Source organism: Pantherophis guttatus, chromosome 15, assembly GCF_059756535.1.
Source record: "Pantherophis guttatus breed Tessera chromosome 15, ASM5975653v1, whole genome shotgun sequence".
NCBI lineage: Eukaryota > Metazoa > Chordata > Lepidosauria > Squamata > Colubridae > Pantherophis > Pantherophis guttatus.
In genome coordinates, this window is record NC_142077.1 from 1,640,039 (window position 1) to 1,660,000 (window position 19,962).

General features: G+C 45.4%; 1 protein-coding gene across 2 annotated transcripts in view; it reads left to right on the top strand.

Moving 5' to 3' along the window:
• Positions 1-1,203: 1,203 nt before the first annotated feature.
• LOC117656614 (uncharacterized) overlaps positions 1,204-19,962 on the top strand; it is a 19,369-nt gene continuing 610 nt past the window's right edge. Inside the window, exons 1-11 of one of the 2 annotated variants that reach the window (XM_034404796.2) lie at positions 1,204-1,714; positions 4,355-4,439; positions 7,428-7,490; positions 10,046-10,178; positions 11,371-11,476; positions 14,883-14,961; positions 15,322-15,449; positions 16,483-16,545; positions 16,946-17,065; positions 17,594-17,691; positions 19,328-19,425. In XM_034404796.2, the coding sequence (XP_034260687.2) occupies positions 4,391-4,439; positions 7,428-7,490; positions 10,046-10,178; positions 11,371-11,476; positions 14,883-14,961; positions 15,322-15,449; positions 16,483-16,545; positions 16,946-17,065; positions 17,594-17,691; positions 19,328-19,425 (937 nt within the window). In that variant the 5' untranslated portion in view covers positions 1,204-1,714; positions 4,355-4,390. The remainder of the gene's footprint in view (positions 1,715-4,354; positions 4,440-7,427; positions 7,491-10,045; positions 10,179-11,370; positions 11,477-14,882; positions 14,962-15,321; positions 15,450-16,482; positions 16,546-16,945; positions 17,066-17,593; positions 17,692-19,327; positions 19,426-19,962) is intronic. The other variant, XM_060684746.2, reaches the window with a different exon arrangement.

Below are 19,962 nucleotides of genomic sequence, written 5' to 3' on the forward strand. Positions count from 1 at the left end.
CCACCACAAATTCCCCACCCCTAAACCACCCAAACATCCACACAACAGCCTTGGTGGAGCCTTGGTGGCGCAGCAGACTAAAGTCCTGTTAAATAGCACCAGCTGCCTGCAATTACTACAAGTTCAAATCTCACCAGGCTCAAGGTTGACTCAGCCTTCCATCCTTTCGAGGTAGGTAAAATAAGGACCCGAATTGTGGGGGCAATAAGCTGACTTTGTATTAAAAAAAAGAACACCGCTTAGGGGGGGCCGAAAGCCCTACTAAGCAGGTATATACAAAAGTATGAAGGCTATTGCTTAACGCGTTGTAAGCCGCCCTGAGTCTCCGGAGAAGGGCGGCATATAAATCGAACCAATAAATAAATAAATAAACAAACAATAAACAGACTAAGTAATTCTGTCCAACAGCTCACCGATGGTGGCCCTTTAGTTCATTGTTGAGGGCAGTTATAGCTCTGGGATTAAAAACTATTCAGGAAAACGTGTGGTCCGAGTTTGAATTTAACTAAATTTAACTAAACAAAGTGTTGTAATTCGGGAAACCAAACTGTACAAGTTCTATACTGTTGTATTTGAAGGATAGGAAGCGAGAGATCTTGTTTTTCCTCCTGGAGAAAAAAAAAATCCACTCCATTTGCCTTTTTTTAAAGATTAAAAACCACTTTGGAATACAGGCGAGGTGGCCCTCCGTTTACGGCCACAATTGAGGAGCCCGGGATTTACGTCGCGAAGGGAGAAATTTGTTGGGTGAGTTTTTGACGCTCGGCACATTCGTTAAGCGAGTCGGCTGTTCGGTTAGGGTCAACCCGGTTGTTAAGCGAATCCAGCTTCCCCGTGGATGTTGCAAAGTCGGAAAGTCACAAAAGGGGATTACGACGGCCGACCGTCGTAAACGCGAGTCAGTGGCCCGGCATCCGAATCTCAATACACACAACCAAGGGGAGGCATGGTTCATCCAAAACCCTGAATTCAAAAGGTCCTAAGTGCCTTTTTCCCCCAGTGCCCTTCTCTAACAGCCAACGGTCACTAAACGAATCATTGTAAGTCGAGGACTAGCTGTATAACCCCCGGGGTTGGCTTCTTTCTGCCTGTCTGCCGGTCCGCAGCCAGCACGCTCTCCTGCACCTGGGGAGAGCCGTTCCCCAAAGCGTTGCGCTAGTAGGAACGCGCAAATGACCTCGGGGGTTTCCTAGATGGGAGCAAGGGGCGCGCAAAGGGAGGGGAGGGGAGAGCGCAACTGCCAGGCTGGCTTCCCCAGGGTCAGGATAGGGCAGACTGGCTGGCTGGCTACCCACGACCACCCTTCTCCTGCCCAGCGGAGACCCTCTGCTCTGCGCCTCTCCAGAGCGCAGGGAAAAGGTGCCACCGCGCGCACCTGCCGGGCAAGAAGCGCGCAAGAGGGAGGAGCCCTGCGGCGCAGGAGGAGGAGGAGGAGTCTGGCGGGGCTGCCTGCTCCCCTCCCTCCCCCTCTTCTTTCCTTGCGCCCCCCCCCCACCCTTCTTCCCCGGTTTTCCACCTGGCCCGTTTCACCGGGAGCATCTTCGGGCCGGATTTTTTGGACAGCTCCGCGGGCGCACGGAGCTGGCTGGCTTCGTTAGTTTTTTTGGGAAAAGGGCTGGACGGCCGGGTGGGCTTCAGGAGCCCCATCTGCTGCTAAGGCTGCGGCTGCTTGGAAAAGAGGGCGACCCCCGCGCCGGGCAGAAAACCTTCCCAGGTAAGGCTCTGCGAGGGTCCGCGACCCCCCTTTTCCTGGGCCCGCAGAGAGATATCCGAAGGTTTCTCCGCTGCGGCCCCGGAGATCTCTTTCGTTTCACGGGGGGAGGGGGGGAGGATCCAAATCAGCTGAAATTGACCCCCCCACACACACCGAGACCCTCAAGCACCCCCACCCCCGAACCTATATGGACCGAGGAATCCTGATTAAATCTCCCCAAAACCAGCAGCTTTCCTCCCGTCTTCCAGCGGGGCGGAGGGGGGGGGGACTTTCTCGGTGCCCCCCCTCCTTCAACGTTAGGGTGAACAGGATCTCCCCTCTCTTGCTCTCAAGGGGAGGGGTGTCGCCCCCCCCTCTCCACCCATCTATCCCCCCCTCCCCCTTCCTTTCCTGCAGGGCAGCCAAGGAAATCTTCAAAGCGTGCAAGAAAAGAGGAGGAGGAAGAGGAGGAGAGAGGAAGGGAGGAAGGCGGCAGTCCCTTTGATCTGTGTGTCTGTCTCTCTCTCTCTCTCACACACACACACACACCATCTGAACATGGGTCAGTCCCTCTGGGCCTTTCCTCGTCTTAGGAAAGACACCAAAATTGGACATTTGGGTTAGGTTGGAGTTGCCATCCGAGACTGGCGAGAGAGCCGTGCAGTGGTAGGGATCTAGTCTGCATTAAGGACTTTTACAAATCCAATCCATGCATCCATCCATTCGTCCAGCAGAATGGCTTCTTGTCCTGCCTTCTGGTGCTTTGGAAAATAGGTTGACTCCCACCCCCCTCTTCTTTGGGGCAGCCCCCCTCAAATACTGGAAGATGCTATCATGGACCTTCTCTTCTCTAGACTGGCCGTACCCAATTTGTATGTTTTAGTCTCCAGGCCTTGAACCCTTCAGTGCTATGTGTGTGTGTGGCGGGGGGTGGGTGGGTTGGGGAGTAAGGCAAGTCAGAGAGAGAGAGAGACAGAGACAGAGACAGAAACAGAAACAGAAACAGAGAGAGAGACAGAGAGAGATAAAGAGAGACAGACAGAGGCAGAGAGACAGAGACAGAGACAGAGACAGACAGAGAGAGAGAGATAAAGAGAGACAGACAGAGACAGAGAGAGACAGAGACAGAAAGAGAGACAGAGACAGACAGAGAGAGAGAGACAGAGACAGAGAGAGAGAGATAAAGAGAGACAGACAGAGACAGACAGAGACAGACAGAGACAGAGACAGACAGAGAGAGAGAGACAGAAACAGAGAGAGACAGAGAGAGAGAGACAGAGACAGAGAGAGAGAGATAAAGAGAGACAGACAGAGACAGACAGAGACAGACAGAGACAGAGACAGACAGAGAGAGAGAGACAGAAACAGAGAGAGACAGAGAGAGAGAGACAGAGACAGAGAGAGAAAGATAAAGAGAGACAGACAGAGACAGAGAGAGACAGAGACAGAAAGAGAGACAGAGAGAGACAGAGAGAGACAGAGAGAGAGACACAGAGAAAGAGAGAGAGAGAGAGAGAGAGAGAGAGAGCAAATAAATAGCTCCTTAGCTCAGTTCATAGAAATTATGCTGTCCTGACCCAAAATTTGCATGCATTCATTTATTCATTCATCCTTCTGGGAAAATTTTTTTTACAGCGTTAAGTCTGCTCCCCTTCCTTCATTAAAACCGTTCTCTCTAATAATATATTTTGTATTAAAATGCTGATCCTTTTCATTTAACCAGAAAGGGTTTGGGAAGAAGAAGAAGAAGAAAAAAATATCTTTGTTTGGTTTGAAGCAACAAGACAATGCAAGCAGTCCTTGCGTTACGGCCGCAACTGAGCGCCCGAATTTACGTTGCTAAGCGAGACGTCGGCTAAGGGAGTTCGCCCCCATTGTACGGCTTTCCCTTGCCGCGGTTGTTAAGCGTAATAAATTTTGTAACCAATCATCTTCTAATCTATAGAAATGTTGGCCTTTATAACGTTTGCCTCAAATAGGACACAGCCTGCCATCCCATCTGATTGTTGCATTTTTTTCCAACGATTTTTTTTAGAAAATCATTTTTTTACGTATTTGCAAAGCGATAAATCACTTTCTATCAGTTTTCTCTCTTTCTTTCTATTCTATTCTATTCTATTCTATTCTATTCTATTCTATTCTATTCTATTCTATTCTATTCCATTCCATTCCATTCCATTCCATTCCATCTTTTCTTCTCTTCTCTTCTCTTCTCTTCTCTTCTCTTCTCTTCTCCTCTCCTCTCCTCTCCTCTCCTCTCCTCTCCTCTCCTCTCCTCTCCTCTCCTCTCCTCCCTTCCCTTCCCTTCCATTCTACATTTGTTCTGCATTCTGTTCTGTTCAAATTCTACTCTACTCTACTCTACTCTACTCTACTCTACTCTACTCTACTCTACTCTACTCTACTCTACTTTACTCTACTCTACTCTACTCTACTCTACTCTACTCTACTCTACTCTACTCCACTCCACTCCCCTCCACTCCATCTTCCCTTCCCTTCCCTTCTCTAGAATTCTATTATAGAATTCTATCATCTTCTGTAATCTATAATCTGTTTGGAACATTCCATAGAAGGAATATCCTTTTTTTTAATTATTATTATTTGCAAATACTCTTTGACTTGAACATCAGGCCAGCTTCTTAGCAATTCGATGTCTTCCAGATTGTCTTTGGAGTTTGACCCTATGAAAAGGACACAATGACCGAAGTGCAGATTGACAGCTCCTGCCTACCACCCGTCCAGGAAGGTATGTGATAAAAAGAGCTGAATATTCAGAATTTTCCTCCCCAATTTTTTTTTTTAAAGTATACCGAGTCCTTGACTTAACAACTGCTCATTTGTAAAAGAAAGGTTTTACACCTGGGCAGGAAAAAAATAAAATAAAGCAAAGGGAGGAGTCCAGATTAGGAGAAATCTGGCTCAAAAACCGTCACGGTGAAAGGGATCTTAAGAGTCCTTCTAGACGAACCCTTAAACATGAGCCAGCCGTGTGCAGCAGCATCCAAAAAAGCCAATATGATCCTCGGTTGCATAAACAGAAGCATAGAATCAAAATCAGGTGAGGTGTAAGTACCGCTTTGTAAATCCTTAGTAAGGCCACATCTGGAATATTAACTGCATCCAGTTTTGGCCCCCACGTTACAAAAAAAGACGTTGAGACTTTTGTAAAAGCGTGAAAGTCGAAACACATTATTTTTGTTGGCAGAAGATGACTCCGATCTTCTACAGGTAGTCCTTGAGTTACAACAAGTTACATTTAGTGACTGTTCAAAGTTGCAACGGCCCTGAAGAAGGTGACTTATAGGCCCTTTTTTCACACTTACGACCTTTCCAGCATGGTGACGGGATTAAAATTTAACCATTTGGCAACTGACTCATATTTATGACAGTTACAATGTCCCTGTAATATTCCCTTTTGCGACCTTCCCACAAGCAACGTCAAAGGGAAAAGACGGATTCGCTTAACGACCCTCTGACCAGCTTACGAACTGCGCTGATTCGCTTAACGACGGTGGCAAGGAAAGGCCCCAAAACGGATCAAAACTCACCGAACAAACGTTTCAACCCAGGAACAGAAAGGTGGGGCTCAACTTTCTGAGTCGTAATTCGAGGACTGACCCGGATTGCTTACTCATCGCCTGTGACATTTGGAGATCTACGGTCTCTTCCGGTTAGAAATCCCATTAAAAATGGGAATAAGTGCTAAAAATATATATATATAATTATAAAACACAAGCGTTTTATCCGCTCCAACCAAGCCGGCAGGGAGAACAAGTTCTCGAATTTAAATTCCTGTTGGGAAATCTTGGACATGTCTGGAGTTGCCTTTCCAAGCTCGAGGCTTTGATGCTTCTCCTTCACACACACATTCTTTGGAGCAGGGAATTTGTCGAGGCTCCAAAATTCCAAATTGCGTGGAGATTGAGATTATTATGGCCGTCCCAAACGCATTCGGTGGCAAATTTGGCACTGCAGTTTCTTGAGTCTCTACTTCTCTCGGGGATGTTCCTGGTGCAACGAGGCATTAAAATTTCTCTCCGTTATCCAAACTTTGAACATTCCTGGAGTTCGGCAAAGAGTTTCCACTGTTGCTTTTCACAAAGGTTAAAAAGTAGACAATCCGGGAGTGTAGGTAGTCCTCAACATATGGCCGGAATTTCTGTGGCTAAGCGAAGTGGTTGTTAAAAGTGAGCTGTGCCCACACAGTCTGACCTCAGCTCAGGGTGAGGGAGAGGGCCGATAACTTTGGGGCCAAGATCAATCAATCAATCAATCAGAATAGAGCTGGAAGGGACCTTGGAGGTCTTCTAGTCCAACCCCCTGCTCAAACAGGATACCCTAGACCATTTCAATCAATCAATCAATCAATCAATCAGAATAGAGTTAGAAGGACCTTAGAGGTCATCTAGTCCAACCCCCTGCTCGAGTTGGAGACTCTAGACCACAGACCATAGGAAGAAGGATGAAAAAAAGATAAGAAGAAAAACATACGAAGAAGGATAAAGAAAAACATAAGAAGGATGAAGAAAAGACAGGAAGAAGGATGAAGAAAAGATAAGAAGAAAAACATACAAAGAAGGATAAAGAAAAACATAAGAAGGATGAAGAAAAGAGAGGAAGAAGGATGAAAAAAAGATTAGAAGAAAAACATACGAAGAAGGATAAAGAAAAACATAAGAAGGATGAAGAAAAGAGAGGAAGAAGGATGAAAAAAGATAAGAAGAAAAACATACGAAGAAGGATAAAGAAAAACATAAGAAGGATGAAAAAAGATTAGAAGAAAAACATACGAAGAAGGATAAAGAAAAACATAAGAAGGATGAAGAAAAGACAGGAAGAAGGATGAAAAAAAGATAAGAAGAAAAACATACGAAGAAGGATAAAGAAAAACATAAGAAGGATGAAGAAAAGATAAGAAGAAAAACATACGAAGAAGGATAAAGAAAAACATAAGAAGGATGAAGAAAAGACAGGAAGAAGGATGAAGAAAAGATGAGAAGGATGAAGAAAAAGACAGGAAGAAGGATGAAGGGAAAACACAGAGGAAGAAGGATGGAGCCTTCTGACAGGAGATATGGAATAAATGTGAATTTGGAAAGCAGGGAAGAGCACACAATGCCAAGAAACCTCTCCCGTAGATTGAACGGGGGGTCCGTGAAAAGGTGGGAGGGGGGGATGTTGAAGTGTGGGGGAAACCACAAAAAGAAAGAAATGGGCTCAAGGGGTGGGGATCCTTGGTGGGATCTGCCAACTTTGGGTTCATGGAGGACGGAGAAATAGTGACCAGGGGTGTCCGTTAGCAATTACCCAAATAATGCTTGTTTTTACAACGTTAAATCTGTTTTTCCTCTCCGTTCAAATGGGGAAAAAAACGTGTAACGCCTTTTCATTGAAAACTGGGCTGAGCTACACGCCATCCGATAAAGTCCGCAAACATCTGTCATAAACATCAGGAATTGCCAAAAAAACACCCCAGAAGACAAGCTCAGGAGCCAAAAAAAGATCTTGACAAGAGTCGAACAAGGGGCCCTGTTTCCAACAAGACCAAATTTCATGTGGATTCTGGGTTTTGTAGTCCACCCCTCTTAAAGCAACCACCCCGGGTTAGGAAAGACTAGATTACGATGAGGGAAGGATTCTGGGGGAATCTCGGTTTTTAACCGACGTTAGTAATAGGGGCGATTTGCAAAATCCTCCGTTTTTTCCTGTGTTTTTCCTGTTTTTCCTCCTGCAGTTTGCCGGGACTTCGCTGTTCTAGAAGACGGTGCGTTGGCCTATTGTCTACAAGAGCAAGAGAGTAAGGACGGGGATTTGGGGAATGGGCCGGGCGGGGTCTCCGAAATTGTGAGTGAGGGTCTACGACAACTCGTCGCGGCTAAATTGCTGTGCCAACTCGCCACAGGGCAAGAGTTCCACTAATATCTAAAGTAATTGTGGAATAGAATCATTTAAAGAAAGGATAGGATAGAATAAAAGAGTTGGAAGGGACCTTGGAGGTCTTCTAGTCCAACCCCCTACTCGGGCAGGAATTTCAGACCAATGGTAGGTCCAGTCCAGCGGTGGGATTCTATTCTATTCTATTCTAGTAATGGCAGGGGAAAGATACTGCAAAATCCCCATTCCCACCCCATCCTTGGGGGAAGGATAATGCAAAATCCCCATTCCCACCCCACTCGGGGGCCAGCCAGAGGTGGTATTTGCCGGTTTTCCGAACTACTCAAAATTTCCGCTACCGGTTCTACAGAACCTGCTGGATTTCACCCCTACAAAGAAGGGAGGAAAAAAAAAAAAGGAACCATGAACGACAAAAATTAAAACCACGTTTTAACGATCACAAAATCGAACGGTTGACCGGTCCCGCAGCGAGTTGCGCCCTGGGTTGAGTTGTCAAGTTGTCTCCTTCCCGTTGTGAGGTGCGCATCCCCCCCCAGCATTTAACACCCCCCCTCCCTCCAAGTCTTCGGACGACCCCCTTCCCATCGGTGCGCCCGTCTCGGCTGCACGAATGAGCTTGATGTGGGTGATTTTTCTGGAGGCTTTGTGTATGTGTGTTTGTGTGTCTGGCACCGTCCGCCTTTTCAATTAACGAGATGGAGTCCGATCGCCTCAGGGAATCCGCCGTGCAGACAGGTTTACAAGGGATCCGGCCCTTGCCAGATGAGATGGCATTTTAAGGGCCCGCTCTCAAGGTTGCCGCTATCTTGGCAGCGGGTGCCAAGGACTGTCCTTCGCGTAACCCACCTGTCGCCCTTCCGCGCTCGTGAATCATCCCGTGACGTCAAAAAAGGCCCTTCGGATGACAACATCCAAAGCCGTCCAAGTTCTTTGAGTCTCTTTCTCCTCAACCCATCACACACCCACCCCGACTGTCTGGCTGGGGATTAATGGCTTGGGAGTTCAGGGCAAGGGAAGGACTCCTCTAAGCTTCAGCGACTCTTGGCTGAGCCAGGAATGGCGGAGAAAAACGAGGGCATTCGCTCCTTCCGGGGGGCACGAATGGCTGCCCAACAGATGCTGTGTTTCCCCGCAAGATAAGACGCATAAAAATATAAAATATAAAAATATAAAATATATATTAATTTTTGCTCCAAAAGAGTCATTAGGGCTTATTTTCTAGTTAGGTCTTATTTTGGGTGAAATACGGTACTAAATGCATCCATTTGGCTGACAATTTTAATTGGGGCTTATATTTGGGGTAGGGCTTATATTACGAGCATCCTGAAAAATCATGCTAGGATTTATTTTCTGGTTGGGTCTTATTTTTGGGGAAATACGGTAATAAATGCATCCATCTGGCTCACAATCTTAACTGGGGCTTATTTTGGGGGTAGGGCTTATAGTACGAGCATCCTGAAAAATCATGTTAGGGCTTATTTTCCGGTTGGGGTCTTATTTTCGGGGAAACAGGGTAGGCAGGGGGCTTCCCCACCCCCCTTTCTAGCCAGCAGAGAGAAGTGGCCCTCTTCGGTCTACGAAACAGCCTCAGAATTCGAACCCACCGCACAGCCAAGCAGCGATGGCACCGACCCTCAACCAAGCCACGCAACTCTCGCCCCCCAACCAGCACTTCCCCTCCCAATGACCCTCACTTGATGTGACCTCCCCACCACAAGTCCTGTTAGAAGATCCTCACTTGACACGGCCACACCTGATCCATCCTAAAATGCCTCACCTGATGTGACCCTCACCTGAGCCATCCCAAGTCCCATCCCAAGACCCTCACCTGACGTGAGCCACACCTGAGCCATCGCAGGACCCATCCCCAAAGGCTCACCTGAAATGACCCTCCCCTAACATGACCAACCCATCCCAAGACCCATCTCCAGATCCTCACCTGGCATGTCCCACCTCTGACCCATCCCAAGGCTCCTTCACCTGATTTATTGATTTATTGATTTATTGATTTATTGATTTATTGATTTATTGATTTATTGATTTATTGATTTATTGATTTATTGATTTATTATATTTCTATACCGCCTTTCTCCTGTAGGACTCAAGGCGGTGTACAGTCAAGAAAAATATAGACACAAAAACATCATAAAATTGCTAATTAAAATTATTACTTAGTTTGGTCAATTAAATAAAACCCAGAATTAGATAACATTTAAAAAATCATTCACATGTTCGTGAATGTGACCCAATGTACCTGATGTGACCCTTACCTGACCCATCCCAAGACCCTCACCTGATCCCTCGCAGGACCTTCACCTGACATGACCTACCCATCCCAAGACCCTCACCTGACGTGTCCCACACCTGAGCCATTGAGGACTCGGCTTCGTGCTTCTGGGGACGGTCTTTTCCCCTCCGCTGCTTCCCCTTGAGCCTTCCTTCTTTCCTCTCCCTCAGTCGAGCTGCACTACGCTTCCAATATCCAGAAGAACCAGCTGGTCCAGAATGACCACCGCATGGCCAAGAGGCTTCAGAACCAGGAGGTGGAAGCCCAAAAGCTTCAGGACAACAGGCCACCTCCGAAAGGAAGGTAGGAAGCTTCCTCTCCCTTCTCTCTTGGGCTCAGGAAGCTGGTTTGCAGGATGAGGGAGTAGAGGGTTGTGTGAAGAGACCCAAGAGACTGACCTACGGACCTCCGTGGCTTTTGAACACTTCCTGCCTCGTCTCCTTGGCCCAATGCAAAGGTTGCAGTGGAGGACGGCTTCAGAGTAACAGAGTCGGAAGGGACCTTGGAGGTCATCTAGTCCACCCCACCCCCCGGTCAAGTAGGAGACCCTATCCATAATAACAGAATAACAGAGTTGGACCTCGGAGCCTTTTTTTTTTAAAAAGCATTTTTTGACTATTCGCCAGAGCCGGTAGTAAAAAAAAAAAAAAAACACTTTTAAAAGGTAAAATAAAAGGCTCCGAGAATCACAGTTGTGGCGCACGATCATCATTTTTTTTCACAAGGGTGGGGTGGGGTGGGGTACATTTTTGCTCCCAGCAGGCTTCCCTGAAGCCTGCAAGGCCAAAAAATGGGGGGGTGGGGGGTATGTTTTTGAAAGAAAAAGAGAGAGAGAAAGAGAGAGAAAGAAAGGAGGGAGGGAGGGAGGGAAGGGAAGGAAGGAAGGAAAGAAAGGAAGGAAAGGAAGAAAAGGAAGGAAGGAAGGAAGAAAAGGAAGGAAGGAAGGAAAGGAAGGAAGGAAGGAAGGAAGAAAAGGAAGGAAAGAAGGAAGGAAGGAAAGGAAGGAAGGAAGGAAGGAAAGAAAGAAAGAAAGAAAGAAAGAAAGAAAGAAAGAAAGAAAGAAAGAAAGAAAAAGGAGAGGAAGGAAGGACTACAAACCTGGCACTAGATGCAACTTCAGAGGATAATCCAGGGCTGGAAGGGACCCTTAGGTCATCTAGTCCAACCCTGCTCCAAGACCTCCAAGATCCCTTCCAGCTCTATTCTGATGGATAGATGGATGGATGGATTCATGGATGGATGGATGGATGGAAATGGTCTAGGATCTCCTGCTTGAGCAGAAGTTTGGACTAGAGTACCTCCAAGGTGGATGGATGGATGGATGGATGGATGGATGGATGGATGGATGGATGGAAATGGTCGAGGATCTCCTACCTGAGCAGGGGGTTGGACTAGAAGACCTCCAAGGTCCCTTCTGTGATCCTGCTAATTCTGTCTGTTATTCAAGAAAGCCAGAATTGCTGTTCTAACTGCCTCTTCCTCTGTCCACCTGTAGCCCGGAGGGAGATCCTAAAGACGCCCAGGGGACTCAAGATCCTAAAGATCTCCAGATGAAACCAGGAAAAGCTGACCGGAAGAAGAAGAAGAAGTCAAAAGAGCAGGTAGGAAATCCCATGAAATTCCCAGGACAAATTGCCGTGGCTAACTTTTGACTCTCTTCGCAAACGATCCTTTTGTGTTTCTGGAGGTCGGAGGGGCCAATAAGATTTTTTGGGGGGTGCTTTTCGGATGGTCCTCGACTTACGCCCACAACGGAGCCTGAAATTTCTGTCGCTAAGCGAAAAACAATGGTTAACTGAATTTTGCTGCTTCTCCGTAACAAAACCCCTTAAATATTGGAACACTGCTATCACTGATTTTCCTTGATAATCCCAGCCCCTGTACCTAAGGCCATTTCCAGACAGGTGAGTGTCCAGTCTCTTCTTGAAAACCTCCAGGGATGGAGCAGCCACAACTTCTGGTGGCAAGGAGTTCCACTGGTTGATTGTCCTCGCTGTTAGGAAGTTTCTCCTTAATTCCAGGTTGCTTCTCTCCCTGATTAGTTTCCACCCAATGCTCCTTACTGGGGAGGTCCGATCCTGCAACCGGCTTGCTATGAATAACCAAAAGCTTAGAATCATAGAAACACAGAACCTAGAATCGCAGGCCTGAAAGGGGCCTTGGAGGTCATCTAGTCCAACCCCCTGCTCAAACAGGAGACCCTGTATCATTCTGGAGGCCTTCCTTCCTTCCTTCCTTCCTTCCTTCCTTCCTTCCTTCCTTCCTTCTTTCCTTCCTTCTTTTTCTCTATCTCCCCTTTCTCTCTCTCTCTCTGGTATTATCTACAGTACACTTACTATCCCTCCATTTTTTCCTTCCTTCCTTCCTTCCTTCCTTCCTTCCTTCCTTCCTTCCTTCCTTCCTTCCTTCTTTTTCTCTATCTCCCCTTTCTCTCTCTCTCTATGGTATTATCTACAGTACACTTACTATCCCTTCATTTTTTCCTTCCTTCCTTCCTTCCTTCCTTCCTTCCTTCCTTCCTTCCTTCCTTCCTTCTTTTTCTCTATCTCCCCTTTCTCTCTCTCTCTATGGTATTATCTACAGTACACTTACTATCCCTCCATTCCTTCTTTCCTTCCTTCCTTCCTTCCTTCCTTCCTTCCTTCCTTCCTTCCTTCCTTCCTTCCTTCCTTCCTTCTTTTTCTCTATCTCCCCTTTCTCTCTCTCTCTCTGGTATTATCTACAGTACACTTACTATCCCTCCATTTTTTCCTTCCTTCCTTCCTTCCTTCCTTCCTTCCTTCCTTCCTTCCCTCCCTCCCTCCCTCCCTCCTTCCTTCCTTTCCATCCATCCATCCATCCATCCATCCATCCATCCATCCATCCACCCATCATGTATCTTATTTATTTATCTCAGAATCATAGAATCACATGGTTCGAAGGGGCCTTGGAGGTCTTCTAGTCCATCCCTCTGCTCGAGAAGGAGAGACCTTAAATCGTTTCAGACAAACGGCTGCCCAGTCTCTTCTTTCAAACCCTCCCGTGTTGAAGCACCCACAGCTTCTGGTGGCCAGCCGTTCCGCTGGCTCTCATGGTTCTCACCGTCAGGGAAATTCGTCCTTTGTCGTAGCTTGCGAGAGCCGTCGCTCGCTGCTTTTCTCCCCGCTGGTAATTTTGAGTCCGATCCAAATCCTTGCCTCGCCTATCAGGCATAATTGAAATCCAGTTCCGGCACATTGAGAAGCGAAACGCGAGAATAACATGAATTCATGTTACTTGTTCTTTGCTCAAGATTTGGTCAGTCGTAACAAGGGTGGGGTGGGGGGATTCCGTTCGGCAAATGCATTCGGTCGTCCACCCCCCGGGGAACGCTTCTGGCGCCCAGATATCAACGTTGGAGAGAGAATACACCAGAAACAATTGGTGGCATTCATCCTTTCCTCCCACAGGCTGAGAGAGGCCCGTGGGATAACTCGCCGCGTCCAACTGACCATGGGGAGAACTTGCTACGGGACCATTTAACGATTTCAAATAAACACCACAAAAAGTTATACAATCCTCGTGTATAATACCAAGGATCGTTGCATAATACGATCCTTGGTTTTGTATAAACAGAGGCCCAGAATCAAAATCACGGGACGTGTTAGTAACCTCTGTGTAAAGCCTTAGTAAGGCCGCACCTGGAATGCCGCATCCAGTTTGGGTCACCGCGTTACCTAAAAAAAAAAAAAAAGAGGTTGAGACTTTGGAAAAAGCGTGAAAAAGAGTACGTCGAAAAGACATTATTTTTGTTGGCGGAAGAAGACTCGGATCTTCTACAGGTAGTCCTTGAGTTACAACGATTCATTTAGTGACTGTTCGGCCCTGAAGAAGGTGACTTATAGAACTTTTTTCCCCCACTTACGACCTCTGTAGCATGGTTGCGCGATCAAAATTTTACGATGGTTTTACGACTCATATTTACGACGGTTTCAGTGCCCCGTAATCCCCTTTTGCAACCTTCTGACAAGCAAAGTCAAGGGGGAAAAGCCAGATTTGCTTAATGACCCTGTGATTAGCTTAAGAACTGTGTTGATTCGCTTAACAACGGTGGCAAGGAAGGCCGTAAAATGGGGGGAGGAAGGAAACTCACTTAACAAATGTTTTAACTCAGGAACAGAAATGTCGGGCTCAATTGTGGGTCGTAATTCGAGGACTGACCTGTATTGCTTACACATCGCCTGTGGCATTCGGAGAGCTACCCTGTCTTCCGGTTAGAAATCCCATTAAAAAAGGGGAATAAAATGTTAAAAAATATAATTATAAAAATATAAATATGAGCGTTTTATCTTGTTCCAACCAAGTTGACAGGGAGAACAAGTTCTCAAATTTACGTTGAGGCTTTGGAAACGAAGTGCAGAGAACAGCAACTAAGATGATTCAAGGCCCCGAATAGCCTGTTGAGAGAGGACGATTCAATTTGGACACAGATGTCCTCTCGGACCCCTCTTTCAAACCCCCGCGGTCCTCTCTTCCCAAAATGTGGACTTTGCTGTCTTTAAAAGAGCAGCCTTTGTCTATTAAATGCAGATGGACTGAAGAATCTTCTCCTGATGGGTATGTTCTCCCATGTTGCGCCATGCGTAGGTGAAGTGGTTGTTTTGTTTCCCCAATGTACCGATCTGCACGTATCTCGCTGCACTGTACTGCATATAACCACGTTGCTCCGTTCGCGTCTGGGTGTTTTATCCTTGGGGTGGGCAAGCTTCTGCCTTAGGGTATTCTTGGGTGCCCGTATGTTGTGTTGGCTGAAAGATTCTGTGAGCTTTTCCGATATTCCTGCGACAAAAATCCACCATCATGGTTTAATGAAGGTTTCTCCTTGGTTTGTGGTCGGTTTGTTGAGCAAGGCTGAAAAGAAGGAGGGCAGAAGCTCAAAGGAAGGGAGGGGTAGCAGAAGGAAGAGAGATCCGAGGAAGCAAGGCTCTAGTTCTCATGAAGGATAGCATCTCAGGAGATTTGTTTCTTTGTTTTGTTTCTCCCACCCAGGAGAGGGTCAAGCGGTTCCAGAACCTGGAAAAGGACGAGAGCGGTCAGCTGAAGCAAAGGCCCTCGCGTGGGACAAGAGGTAAGGGGCCACCTAGGTCCAGAGTGCCTCCGTTGTGTATTCTAGTTGTGTTGGACATCACAGCCACCATGCCGTGTGTGGGACTTAACACATCTGGACGTCAAGTGGAGAGTTTGAGACCTGCTCTTCGTCTTCGCTTTGAGGGCTTCGTAAAACGGAGACATTTGTCTGAAATAGTCTAGGGTTTCCTGAATGAGCAGGGGGTTGGACTAAATGACCTTCAAGGTCCCTTCCGTTATTCTGTTATTACGGAAGTGTCTCTTGCTTGAGCAAGGGGTAGGACTAGAAGACCTCCAAGGTCCCTTCCACTTCTATTCTATCCAAGTTTTCCTTCATCCGTCTTTTGCCTGGTGTCTTCAGATGGCATCCCTGAAGTCCTGCATTGGGAGATGGCCAGACTGGAGCTCCAGATCCAACAGCAGTTCCAGGAAGACGAGGAACTGGCCCGGAAGCTGCAAGAGGAGGAAGAGGAGGAGCAAACACGCATCGTACGTTCCCAACCCTGCTGATCTCGAAACGAATGCCAGGGCAACCAGGGAACACCGTCCCGCCCCTTAGAAATTCCAGCGTCTGAAAACCAGGGTCGTCTCCAGCCAACGAGAGCAGAAAAAGGGAGAGAGGGGGGAAAAAGGGGTGGCCGTGGGCCCCACGTCTATCTTGGGGTGACCCTCTTCTGCTTCATGGCAGGCCACCCTGTTCATTGGGCCAACTCCGCCACAGGCCACCCATTGCCAGGACAACGCAACTATTTAGTTTGATTGCTTGAAATAATTAAAAAAAATTTTTTTTAATGTTTGTCACTCCCCTTTCATTTTGTCCCTTCTTTGGCATCCTTTCTTGAAATATTCTATTCCGCTATTTCTTTGATATTAGTGTAACTCTTGTCCCATGGCAAATGGACCCTGGAGAGTTGGCCATGGTTGACCATGGAGAGTTGTCCATAGTTAGCCATGGAGAGTTGGCCATGGAGAGTTGGCCATGGTTGGCCATGGAGAGTTGGCCATGGTTGGCCATGGAGAGTTGGCCATGGGGAGCTGGCTATGGTTGGCCATGAAGAGTTGGCCATGGAGAGTTGGCCATGGTTGACCATGGAGAGTTGTCCATAGTTAGCCATGGAGAGTTGGCCATGGAGAGTTGGCCATGGTTGGCCATGGAGAGTTGGCCATGGGGAGCTGGCTATGGTTGGCCATGAAGAGTTGGCCATGGAGAGTTGGCCATGGTTGGCCATGGAGAGCTCGCCATAGCTGGCCATGGAGGGTTGTTCATGGAGAGTTGTCCATGGTTGGCCATGGAGAGTTGGCCATAGTTAGCCATGGAGAGTTGGCCATGGTTGGCCATGGAGAGTTGGCCATAGTTAGCCATGGAGAGTTGGCCATGGAGAGTTGGCCATGGTTGGCCATGGAGAGTTGGCCATGGGGAGTTGTCATAGACCCGTTTATTTGCACTGTTCCAAGATTAATCTGCTGGTGAGGAGGATATCTCTCTGGACCCCTTTGACCTAACGCTTTCTTCCTTCTGCAGAGAGCCAAGAGGAACCGGGAGCAAGATGACGATTACCGGGCGGCTCAGGTAGCCCAGGATGAGGTAAGTGGCCGGCAAAAACGGTACGAAGCCTCTCTCTCTGAACTCATCCCGTGATACCCTGTTGTCTTTCCGGAGTTTCCCTGTCCTACAGCTCTGATGTTACGGCTACATCCATTTGGAGATTCCCCCTCCTTGTAACCCCAACTTAGCGGTTCGTTCTTGACTTACGGACATCCGTTTAGCAACCGTTTGAAGTTACGGTGGTGGCGGGGGGTGGGGAAGGAACCAAAAACCGCTCATTGGATTTAACAATTGCCACCGTATTCCCTGCCCCCATCAAATCATCGTGCGATCCGTAGTGGCCATTTGTGACTATCCCAGCCAGCTTTTGACAATGGGGAAATGAAAATAAATAATAATAATAATAATTTTGCCCTCCTTTTGGCTCTCCCCCCACTAGGAAATTGCACGCTACCTACAAGACAAGGAACTCCACACCCAGTGGGGCTCCCCACGCCAGGAAAGGCAGCAGGCTGAGCCCCCCGGGCGCCCCGAGGGACAAAGCCACTGCAATCCAGAGGTAAGCTGCATTGCTGTGACATCTGGGGCACGTTCTCCATCCAACCTCTAGCTATTGTTAATAGATAAACAGGGCAGAAGGGACCCTGGAGGTCTTCTAGTCCAACCCCCTGCGCATGTACATTACTTCCTGGTTAAAACCTGGAAGTAACGACAACTGGGGGTGCGTGGGGGTGGAGCCTCGCGTTCGCCATCGCTACCGGTTCTCCGAACCTCCCGCATGATCACTACCGGATCGACTGAACCGGTCCGAACCGGGAGCATTTTCACCCCTGGTTTTGTGGTTCCCGGTGTTTTTTTAACAACCAGTTCTCTGCCCTAATGACCGTCTGGGTAGGCGTGGCTAGGGGGCAGGGGGATCATGTGACTGGTGGAAGTGAGTGACGTCGAGTTGGCCCCGCCCACCCAGGTTTTGTGGCTCCCGGCGTTTTCTTTTCTGTGGGAAACGAGTCCAAATGGCTCCTTGAGTGTTTTAAGGTTGCAGAGCCCTGGGACTCTAGATGTTTCCAAGCCTTGTCTTTTTTTCCAGAAGGACTCCTGGCCGAGTGGCAGAAGTCCAGCCCTGCTGAGAATCCAGATCCAAGAGGACACCGATGGGACGATGAAAGGAACGTCCGTCGACAAGAAGTCAGTGCTGCGTCCGGTGGACGGGCTGCTTTAATCCCAGAGTTAGGAAATAAATGTGGGGAGGCCGAAATATGTGGCGCGGCGCAGGGGTCAGGGAGGCAAGGATGGCAGGCTGACTCTGCCCAGAGCCAGGTGTCCGATCCTGACCGGCTCAAAGTTGATTCAGAGCCTTCCGTCCTTCCGAGGTCGGTAAAATGAGGACCCAGGTGGTTGGGGACAAAAGGCTGACTCTGTAAACCGCTTAGAGAGGGCTGTAAAAGGACTCTGAAGGGCTGTTCTTGTTCTTGTTCTGTTTTATCTTATGCTATGCTACTATTATTCTATTCTATTATTATTCTAATTCTATTCTATTTCTATTATTCTCTTCTATATTCTCTTCTCTTCTACTATTATTCTATTTGTATTCTATTCTATATTCTATTATTATTCTATTTCTATTCTATTTCTATTATGCTATTCTATTCTATTTCTATTCTATTATTATTCTATTCTATTATTATTCTATTTCTATTATTCTATTCTATATTCTATTATTATTCTATTTCTATTATTCTTTCTATTCTATTTCTATTTCTATTCTATTTCTATTATTCTCTTCTATATTCTCTTCTCTTCTACTATTATTCTATTTGTATTCTATTCTATATTCTATTATTATTCTATTTCTATTCTATTTCTATTATGCTATTCTATTCTATTTCTATTCTATTATTATTCTATTCTATTATTATTCTATTTCTATTATTCTTTCTATTCTATTTCTATTTCTATTCTATTTCTATTATTCTCTTCTATATTCTCTTCTCTTCTACTATTATTCTATTTGTATTCTATTCTATCTTCTATTATTATTCTATTTCTATTCTATTTCTATTATGCTATTCTATTCTATTTCTATTCTATTATTATTCTATTCTATTATTATTCTATTTCTATTATTCTTTCTATTCTATTTCTATTTCTATTCTATTTCTATTATTCTCTTCTATATTCTCTTCTCTTCTACTATTATTCTATTTGTATTCTATTCTATCTTCTATTATTATTCTATTTCTATTCTATTTCTATTATGCTATTCTATTCTATTTCTATTCTATTATTATTCTATTCTATTATTATTCTATTTCTGTTCTATTTTAGAATCTATTTTATAATTTATTTATTCTAATTCTATTCTGTTTTATTTCTATTATTCTATATTCTATTATTATTCTATCTCTATTATTCTTTCTATTCTATTTCTATTCTATTTCTATTATTCTATTATTATTCTATTTCTGTTATTCTAATTCTATTCTGTTCTATTTCTATTCTATTTCTATTATTCTCTTCTATATTCTCTTCTTTTCTATTATTATTCTATTATAATTCTATTTCTATTATTCCATTCTATTTCTATTATGCTATTCTATTGTATTTCTATTTCTATTCTCTTTCTATTATTCTATTATTATTCTATTTCTATTATTCTTTTTCTATTATTCTAATTCTATTCTATTCTATTTCTTTTCTATTTCTATTTCTATTCTATTTCTATTCTATTCTATTCTATTTTATTCTATTCTTCTTAAAGCAACAACTAGAGAATTTTTTAAACACGTCTTATAGTCTTTTTTTTTTTTTTTTTTTTACTTAGGCCACAGTTTTGCCAAAATATCGCTGAAGTTCTGGATCCCACTTTTCAAGCCGCTAAAATGGGAACGCCTTCTGATGTGATGGATCTGGGTTCGAAAGGTAAGAACAGCACAGGAACCATTGTATTCCTATTTATATCGGAGGCAGTCCCGTTGAACTTAGATAGATCCCCAAATAAAATAGAATGTAGAGTAGAGTAGAAAAGAGAAGAATAGAAATAGAAATAGAAGAGAAGAGAAGAGAAGAGAAGAGAAGAGAAGAGAAGAGAAGAGAAGAGAAGAGAAGAGAAGAGAAGAGAAGAGAAGAGAATGCAATGCAATGCAATGCAATGCAATGCAATGGAATGGAATAGAATACAATAGAATACAATAGAATACAATAGAATACAATAGAATAAAATAATATAGAATATAGAATATAGAATATAGAATATAGAATAGAACAGAACAGAATAGAATAGAATGTAGGCTAGGATAGAGAATAGAATAGAATTAGAACAGAACAGAACAGAACAGAACAGAACAGAACAGAACAGAATATAGGATAGGATAGGATAGGATAGAAAATAGAATATAGAATATAGAATATAGAATATAGAACAGAATAGAACAGAATAGAATAGTATAGAAGCTGGAA